Genomic DNA, 10,177 nt, shown 5'->3' on the forward strand with positions numbered 1-10,177 from the left:
GAGGCCCACGAGCTGAGGATTTGCACCCCCCCCCCTGCGCGCGATAATCGCGTACGTGACGCCCGATTTATGGATTTCCGGCTCGAACCCCCCAAATCCATTCGATTTGGGCTTGGCCCGCGCATGCGTGTAGGCCCCCCTTATCATTGCTAAGCAAGAATGGAAGGGTTCCATATATAAGGCCTTCCAAAGTTCTTAACTTGGCAATGTGGGACTAAAAACTAAAGGGAAGGGAATAGTTTGAATTACAATTCAACAATCTCCCACTAATTCAAATTATTTTAGAAGAAAAGAAAGATATGTTCTGAGGCTTGGTTGCAATGAGCTTTCAGTGAAAATACCTTCCGGTTTGAATTTTCACCTAAGTACACCAATCTTATTCACATAGGTTTGAAGATAACTGAGTCTTGATCTTAAACCTTTTATATGTGAAGATCAATTGGTAACAACTCATCACTGACGACGGTTGAATCCTTCTGGGTTGGTGCATTACGGCCATGCCACCGAATCTTGTTTCATAAGTGCTAAGGAGAGTTGTCTAGACCCTCCACACTGCGGCCTCACAGTTACACTTACATAGGTGAGTTCTCCAAAGATGTACTGCAAGCATCCTGTCATTAAGACCTTGAACTCATTAAGAGCTCCTAAGCTCATCCTTACTAGCAGTCAAGCATCTATCCAGGGAAGAGACTATGAGATTACATCTCAATCAATTTGATGCTTACGTTTCACCCTTATAGCTTGTTTGTACCACATTGAACCTACTTTTTGGGATCTCCAATCAGATAAGTTGGGTTGCCGCTATAGATGAAACCAGGACAGGCCTCAATCCCATTCCCTTACTGGATCTCTTGATTTTCTCAGAATCAAGTCCTTTAGTGAGTGGGTCAGCAATATTGTCTTTTGAACTTACAAAGTCCAATGACACTACTCCAAGAGACACTAGCTCACGAATAGACTTTAATCTTATTCGTACATGTCTCTTCTGTTTCTGGTTATACTTGGAACTTCTAATCTGAGCTATTGTTGTTTGATTATCACAGTGTACTGAAATTGAAGGTATTGGCTTCATCATCAAGAGAATCTCAGAAAGAAGACCCTTAAGCCAATCAGCTTCAGTTACTGTGGTATCCAAAGCACACAATTCTGCCTCAGATGTAGACTGGGTTATAATCGTCTGTTTAACAGACCTCCAAGCAACTACACCACCTCCAAGTGTAAAGACATAACTAGTAACGCCTTTACACTCAGCAGTGTCAGCTATCCAACTGGCATCACTATATCCCTCCAGGACTGCAGGGAATCTCCCATACCACAAGCCTAAGGATATAGTGCCTTTCAGATATCTGAGTACTCTATCTAATGCATCCCAATGCGTTCTGTCCGGACAGCTGGTAAACCTGCTCAATTTCGATATAGCAAAAGAAATATTAGGTCTAGAACAATTTACTAAATACATTAGACTACCTATTATTTGTGAGTATCTTAATTGAGACACTGCCACACCACTCTTATTCTTGTGGAGAGTTTTTGAAGGATCATAGGGTGTGACTACAGATTTAACTTGGCTATAGCCATATTTCTCTAATACTCTCTCAATATAGAGTGATTGAGAAATTGCTATTCCATCAGTTGAACGAGTCAACTTCAGCCCTAAAATCATATCAGCACAACCCATATCTTTCATATCAAACTTACCACTTAAGAGGATCTTAGTCTCATTAATAATATAAAGGTTAGAACCAAACAGTAGAATATCATCTACATACAAACATAAGATAATACAATTATCACCTTTCATTTTAGCATACACACATTTATCAGAGTCATTCATTTCAAAGCCAAATGATAACATAGCTCTATCAAATTTTTCGTGCCACTGCTTTGGGGCTTGCTTCAAACCATAAAGAGATTTGACTAACCTACAGACTTTGTTCTCATTTCCAGAAACTACATATCCCTCTGGTTGATCCATATATATCTCTTCTTCAAGATCTCCATTAAGGAATGCCGTTTTGACATCCATTTGATGGACCTCAAGATGATATATGGACGCCAATACTATAACACTCGGATTGTAGTAATTCTGGTAACAGGAGAATAAGTGTCAAAATAGTCAATTCCTTCTTTCTGTTTGAATCCCTTAGCAACTAGGCGGACTTTGAATTTATCTACTGACCCATCATGTTTTAGTTTTCTTTTAAACACCCATTTACATCCTATAGTGTTACACCCAGGAGGTAAATCTACCAACTCCCAAGTGGCATTAGAGATAACAGAGTCCATTTCACTTTTAATGGCCTCTTTCCAGTGCTTAGCTTCAGGAGAAGCCATAGCATCTCTATATGTCACAGGGTCACCTTCTATATTATAGGTGATAAAGTTCTGGCCTAAATCCGTAGACACACGTTACCTCTTGCTCCTTCTCGGTTCTGTATACTCACTAGATTCATCTAGTCTAGAGTGACTTGAGGAAGGTGTACCCACTACGGATAATGGGACCTCTACGGAAGAAGGCTCATTTCTAGTAGAAATACTAGATTGAGGTGTTCTCGTCTTCATAGGAAATATATCCTCAAAAAATGTAGCATCGCGAAGTTCTACAATAGTATTTGCATTTATTCCAGGAATTTCTGATTTAATAATCAGGAACCTATATGCAATACTATTTTGAGCATAACCCAAGAAGATACCATCTACGGTCTTTGGACCAAGTTTTTTCCTTCTGTGTTCAGGTACTAGTACCTTTGTCAGGCACCCCCACACTTTAAGGTATTTCAAACTTGTCCTTCGGCCTTTCCAAAGCTCATATGTGGTTTTATCCCTTGATTTCATTGGGACTCTATTTAGCACATGGCATGACATAAAGTTAGGTAACCCAGAACGCCTAACATGGAATTAATCATATCTTCAAGGGTTCGATTTTTCCATTTTGTTAGGACTATATGGAGCAGTTACTTCATGGATTATACCTGTATCTTAACAAAATTTTTGAAACAGGTTCGAGGTAAATTCTCCACCCCTATCAGACCTTAACCTCTTAATAGTTTTATCGGTTTGATTCTCAGCTTCAGATTTACAAATCATAAATTTATCTAAAGCTTCATCCTTGGTTTTTAGCAAATAAACATAACAATAACGAGAGTGGTCATCAATGAAGGTAATGAAATACCTTTTATGGTCTCTCGTTATTACACCGTTAAACTCACAACAGTCAGTATGAATCAATTCTAAAATATCAGAATTTCTATCAACTGATTTGAAGGGTTTACGGGGTTGTTTATATTGCACACAAATTTCACATTTTTCCTTATCATTTATAGCATGCTTAGGGATCATGTCAAGATTCATCATCCTTTTTACGGTATTAAAATTGACATGTCCTAATCTATCATGCCACAGATCATAAGACTCGATGTTATGTGAACAACCAATATCAGAAGATTTATTTAAAGTAGCATTTTCTACATTGAGTTTAAATAAACCTTCATTAAGGTAACCTTTTCCAATAAAGGTTCCTAAATGTAATATTACAACTTTATTACATTTAAAGTTCAACTCATAACTAGCACGGACTAACTTTGATCCGCTAATCAAATTCTGATGCACCTCATGCAGTGACAGGACCTTTCCAGGTGAACCTCAGTCAACTTGTCCTATCCCAAACACCGGCTGCAGAATGGTTTCCCATGGTCACGGAAGTGCCTTCAATTACCTGATAAGTAAGGAAAGCTGAGCGATCAGCACAACAGTGTACATTAGCACCTGTATCAACTAACCATTCATTGGGTTGATAGATCAAGTTTAGTTCAGGTTTGAAGGTAACAAACCTAATATTGGTGTCGTCACTAGCAGTCACGACATTTACTTGTGCCTTGCTCCTTGTCCTTTCGCTTAGGGCAGAATTTGGCATAATGTCCAACCTGTCCACATGCCCAGCAAGGCTTAGGTTTGGTTCCAGTTTTCTTTTGAACCTTTGGGTTGGGTTTCATCTTGTTTTTCATTTTCTGATTTTTGAATTTCTTCTTGTCAGATGAGACTACTACATTCGCCTTTGGAATAAAATCCATAGGCATTCTTGTATCATCATTTTTATGTTGCTTCCGATGTTCTTCTTCGATATTTAAGGCAATCATCAAATCTTCGAGAGAGATTTTACCTCTCCGATGTTTAAGAGTCATGCCAAAATCTTCCCAACTCGGAGGCAATTTTTCGATGATTGACAAGACCTGAAATTTTTCAGGTAATGGCATATCTCCTTCAGCAAGACCATGAATTTGGACTTGGAATTCATGTGTCTGCTCTATCACAGATTTGCCTTTAACCATTTTGAAGTTTAGGAATTTTGCCACAGTGTACTTTTCTAAACCAGAATCTTCATAATTGTATTTTTTATCCAAAGATTTCCACAGCTCTTTAGCTGAAGCGGTTGAACAGTACACATCAAATAGTGCGTCTGAGAGGGCAGATAGGATTCTCCCATGGCAGAGATAATCCCTTTACTTAAACCTCTCTAAGGTAGCACTACGGGCAGGTTCCTCTTCATTGGGTGAAGGAGGGTCTGTTTCTATAACGGAGAATAGCCCTAGCGTAGTAAGCCAAAATTTCATTCGTTGTTGCCAACGTCTGAAGTTTTGCCCGAAAAATCTTTCGGGTCGGGCGCTAGCCTCATCAGACTCCGTTACCCTATCGTTCATCATGTTTATTGATGCTACAATCAATTCTCTAAAATTGTAATAATTGTAATAGAACTAATTACGCTAATACAGTAATCTATAATTGTATCAATAAATGAACGAGCATGCAATAAACTTTAATAACAGTAAGGGTTAAGAAATTGTGTATCTCGGGTCGAAGTGTCGGACGTGCCGACTGTCTTTAGAGAATTGATTGCCGCCCACGGTGCAGAGGCTCTCCGGCAAAATCCTCTCAAGATCCAACAACCGCTTGCGTCGCTCGCAAACCAAGCCTCGGAACTTCGGAACAAGGGGAGAGAAGAAGAAGATGAAGGCGGAAGAAATGCTTTGCTTCGGTGTGTTTTTAGAAGGAACGGAGGATGTCGCTTTGCTCCTTCACGCGAACATAACCGCGTCTCTTCGTTCACGCGGACAGAAACAGTGCGTCGCGCTGTTTTGATTCCTCACGCGGCGCGGAAAAGGACCGAACCGGAATCAGCTCGAACCCCCCAAATCCATTTGATTTGGGCTTGGCCCGCGCATGCGTGTAGGCCCCCCTTATCATTGCTAAGCAAGGATGGAAGGATTCCATATATAAGGCCTTCCAAAATTCTTAACTTGACAATATGGGACTAAAAACTAAAAGGAAGAGAATAGTTTGAATTACAATTCAACACAAATGAAGTTGTAAGAGTATGAGATGTGGATAAACCAATAATTAAAGAAAAGGCTAAAATGTCCATCAATGTATCGAATGTGTAAGTCAATTTCACTAATGCTTAAATCAATGTGTAAAGCGATTTTATAAGCATTAGCAGCCATATTTCTTCCAATAGGAAAAGGAACAATGGATTAAGCATGGAGTTTTTTAAATGAATTTTAAAAAAAAAAACATTTAGGTGATGTGAAGAACATAGTCAGTTTCATTGTTTTTTTGTTTATGGCATTCATCAATATGTAGTTATAATGTTCATAACTCAGAACACTTTTCCTCCTAACAGCATGTATGTGTGAATCTGTCTAATATGTTCAACAAAACTCAGATAGTTTATAGGTGTAGGTAAAGAATTAGGTTGCCTCCCTTTCCTTCGCCATCATTGTTGCTCACCATATAAGTCCTAAATGATTATTTTTGATTTCTATTCCACTTTAAAGTGTGTAAACCCTAATCATTTTGTTAAAAAGATTTGATTTAGAAATTTCAATATAAATCCTAATCTTTCGGTCATCTTTTTCTTCTTTGTAACTTTCAATTTTTTTGATGAACAATATCTAAAAGTCTTGGTTTCGATCATCTTCGGATTGCCAATTGCCATGATCTTTACCTGCGCCGCCGTAGGCGGCAATTGTGAGCAAATGCGACGGTGATTTTATTTATTTATTTATTTATTTATTTTTTAAAAAAAAATCCCGGTTAGGAGTTGGATTATAGTATTAAGCAAAAAAATTCAAATCAATTTTTTTTTAAGTGTATACAAGGTGTGTAAGATATCAAAACTCTCTATATATATATAGATTATCGTATTCTAGCCGTATCATATCTTATATTTTTAAAATTTGTTGTATTGTCATATCGTATTCAATACGATATCGGTATGCATGCAACATAGTTCACCAATTTGAGATGACACTTGGTAAATCAATTTGAAACGTTAGTCTGGTATTTTTGATTGTGTGACTACCAACACATTTAAATGTCCATGAACCAGGTAAAGAATCCTTCAGCCAGAGTTGAGCACGAAGCAAGCACTTCAAAGATCGGTGAAGACCAGCTTTTCTACTTTCAGCAGAGAGGATCGATCACGAAAAGGCCGTTGCTGCAATGATTAGTGGATTCTGCATGGACGTGTTTGATAAGCTGCCGCTAGAGTGACTGATGAACATGACATTAGAGGGTTCTGTTGGGTAAATTCCACTTCATCAGATGGAAATTCTACTGATCCACGCTCTGTATAGCTTTATTAAAACCATTTCCCCCAAAATCTGAGTACATTCTTAGCCTCATATGTCACATTATAACAATTTTGGAGAAGCTAGGCTCAAATATATCAAATGAACACATTCACTTGAAAAATATCATATTGATTCTTTCATCCCTATATTTGATTTTGACATTGGTAAATGTCGAAGTTACAAACTTACAATTGGATGTGTTTTTTCGTAGAAAGGAGAAACTTTTGGTAGCTTCAACCATGAATTTGATATGTCAGTATGCATTCATGTCATTAACCGGAGAGTTTTCAGATCACAAAATTACAATCAATAAAGGTTACTAACAAAATATTATATATAATCTAGGTGTTCGGATTTTATCCTTCTCTCTGATTTACTTATTGGGAAAATCCGAAACACAACTTATGTGTGCTTAGAGGCCCATCTCGAAAATATTCATTCTTAGTGGATCCTCTTATTTATTTTCTTAAATATTTTTAGCATGCATCACACCCGAGGGAGCGAGTTGCTAACAAAACTTAATACGGTGGATGGGAACTCTCAACAGCATAACTCATGAAGAGTAGCAGAAACCAAGTTTAATGGCAATTTTCAGAGTAAAAAAGATTGAGGAGAAGCCAGCTAGCCATGCATGCATGTGGGTTAAGAAAATCTATGAAAAGTTTTGACTTGGGTGAAGGAATTATAGAGAAGATCATTCTTTATTTTTGTAGACCAAGTGTAGAATTCTATAAGAAAAAATAAATAAAAGAAGGAAAGAGAAAGAAAGAAAGAAAGAAAAGTAAGGAGTAAAGGAAACGCATTGCCTAGATGCATGGCTCTTTCTTTACTCCCTAGTGATAGAATCCATAGTATTGTCTCCTCCTATACCAGACAGCCAATTGCTATATGGCTCTTGCAGTTAGTTTTGGGGACTTGAGCTACAGAAAAGTTATTATTTTTATTGTGAACTAGTGGTTCATCACCAGTTCTCTACTAGTGTTCATTATGATTTAGAGACTACTGGTCTTGCTTAGTAGCACTTGCTAAAATCGACATTACCTTAACAATCATCTTAGGTTGATGGATGCCCAAACTTAATTTTATATTTTTAGAATGCAAAATCACCTTCACTATTATGAGTGTGCATAGTAGAATCTTCATATCTTGATACCGATATAATATATCGATCCCACTTTAGTTTAGCAAGGCATATTTAAGTGGCTCTACTTTAGGTCGGCGCTCGTCCAACTCGGTTTCCCAAGTTCTCTATATAGTTTGTTTGACCTCAAAAATATCACATTTTACTCAATATCCTAGTTCCCTAGCCAACCCTCCCCTCCACATACCCATACCTCTTTGATAGGAAACACCTCGAGTTCCCCATTCTCTTGGCAGCCCAAGTAACTTGCAGGCAATAATCTAATGTGGCCCCTTAGGATTATTGACCTCGGGGATTACTGAGGCTTAGGGTTTAAATAATGATCTCTATAAACATCAAAGTCAATGATGGCACGAGAATCTAACATTAATCTCTCTTGCTAGTAAATACTTTCTTCTCCATTATTGTTTTATTATCTCCACAATACTATTATGACTTGAGGATCACAAGAATTTTACCGGACAATTTTGATACTTTTAACACGTGTTATCTTATTTATTTGTAGTATAACTTTTATCCGTCACCAATCCACTTTAGTATTTAGCCGAGCAGCAAATTTCAATCGCATCATATACTAACTATGGTAGAAAAATATACACATAAAAAGACAATCATATAGTGGTAGAAAAATATACACATAAAAAGACAATCATATATGATATCGATGGCAGAAAAGTGTACACATAAAAAAGTCAACTATAAGATAACGTGGTACAACTCAGATCAGATCATATGCATAAGAATCTTCTTGCTGTACCTTAGCTTTGCTACCATAACCTTCCTTACAGTAGGAGCTTTGCTACCTTAGCTTAGTATACACAAGAATCTTCATGCGTAACCCTTCCTTACAGTAGGAGCTTTGCTAGTTGCTACCTTAGGTTAGTATAATATGCACAGCTCCTTGTCTACGAAATCTATCATGTTGACCTGATGGCAGGTCAACAGCTTTGCTAGGATAGGATGACACCTCTGCCAGCTAACCCCTGAACTGAATCCATGAGGAACAAACTTAGCAACCAAAGAATCAAGTACTATGAACAACTAAGCTAATGACCTCTGGTCAAAACACCTTATATATAATAATTAATCCTCTCACGTTATCTCATTAACTTTGCCCATCTTACGATGACATTACAGTTATATATATAAAAGAGGACCGACTATAATTAAATCCATTGACTTCCAGTGCCTCAAGCTTGTGCTATAAAACCATGCAAGTGCTTCAAGTGTGAGTACGTACCTCTTCCTCCTCACCATTTACCAATGGCTCACCTTCTCCCAGTTCTCCTCCTGCTGGCCTCCCTTCGGCTGGCCCAAGCTCAGTACTTCAACTTCCCTCCGCCTCCGTCGTCGCCGCCGACTCCCACTCCCGCAGCTGAGCCACCTTCTCGGGTGGCCGGGAGGAACCATCCATCCGATTCCTTCATCTGCAACGACCCCCGCAGCTCTTGCTTCGGCCGAAACCTTACCTGCCCTCCTCAGTGCCCTGCCTTCCGGCCAGCAAATCCCAATGAGAAGGCGTGCTTTGTGGACTGCAGCAATCCCACCTGCGAGGCTGTTTGTGGAAGTAAATATGAATTTGCAGATCCATCTTTTTGCAGCAATGAGTTTGATTTTCATTTTGTTTGATTTCGAACAGGCAGAAGACCTAACTGCAATGGCGTGGGGGCGGCATGCAGGGACCCGCGGTTCGTCGGCGGTGACGGCATCGTGTTCTACTTCCGCGGACGGGCGAACCAGCACTTCGCCCTCGTATCCGACGCCGGCTTCCAGATCAACGCGCGATTTATCGGCCTCCGCCCCGCCGGGCGCCGCCATGACTACACCTGGGTGCAGTCGCTCGGTATCCTTTTCGGCCGCGATTCCCTCACTGTGGTCGCCACTCCTGCCGCTTCCTGGGACGCCTCCGCCGACCACCTCTCCTTTGCCTTCGACGGCGAGCGCTTCGACCTTGCCCTCGGCCACCTCTCCTCCTGGTCCGCCGGCGACCTCTTCGTGGAGCGCACCACCACTGTCAACAGCGTGGCAGTGGCTCTTCCGGGGGCGTTTGAGATGAGAGCGACTGCAGTGCCGGTGACGGAGGAGGATGACAGGGTGCATCACTACGGCGTGCCGGCCGGCGACTGCTTCGTGCACTTGGATGTCCAGTTTAAGTTCGCGGGGCTGACGGAGAGGGTGGAAGGCGTGCTCGGCCAGACCTACCAGCCGAACTACAGGAATCCGGTGAAGCTGGGGGTGGCGATGCCCATCATGAGCGGGGAGGAGCGCTACTTCCTGCCGTCCCTGCTGGCCACCAACTGCAACAGCTGCATCTTCTCGCCTGAAGCGGCCGCCGGAGACGGGGACACGTCGTCTACGATTCACCGGCAGTCATCTTGGATTGCACAAGCAAGGTAACGGCAGTACG

At 40.4% G+C, this 10,177-nt stretch overlaps 1 protein-coding gene across 1 annotated transcript; it reads left to right on the forward strand.

Annotated features, from left to right (window-relative positions):
* Positions 1-9,033: 9,033 nt before the first annotated feature.
* On the forward strand, positions 9,034-10,167 carry LOC122031408. The gene is made up of 2 exons (XM_042590525.1): positions 9,034-9,337; positions 9,410-10,167. Exons 1-2 carry the CDS (start codon positions 9,034-9,036, stop codon positions 10,165-10,167), a joined length of 1,062 nt encoding a protein of 353 aa, XP_042446459.1.
* Positions 10,168-10,177: the final 10 nt, after the last annotated feature.

This window comes from Zingiber officinale, chromosome 11A, assembly GCF_018446385.1.
Source record: "Zingiber officinale cultivar Zhangliang chromosome 11A, Zo_v1.1, whole genome shotgun sequence".
Lineage (NCBI taxonomy): Eukaryota > Viridiplantae > Streptophyta > Magnoliopsida > Zingiberales > Zingiberaceae > Zingiber > Zingiber officinale.

Coding starts and splice junctions, on each gene's coding strand:
- LOC122031408 (XM_042590525.1), top strand. CDS start 9,034: ATGGCTCACCTTCTCCCAGTTCTCCTCCTGCTGGCCTCCCTTCGGCTG. Junction 9,338..9,409: donor CTGCGAGGCTGTTTGTGGAA/GTAAATATGAAT, acceptor GATTTCGAACAG/GCAGAAGACCTAACTGCAAT.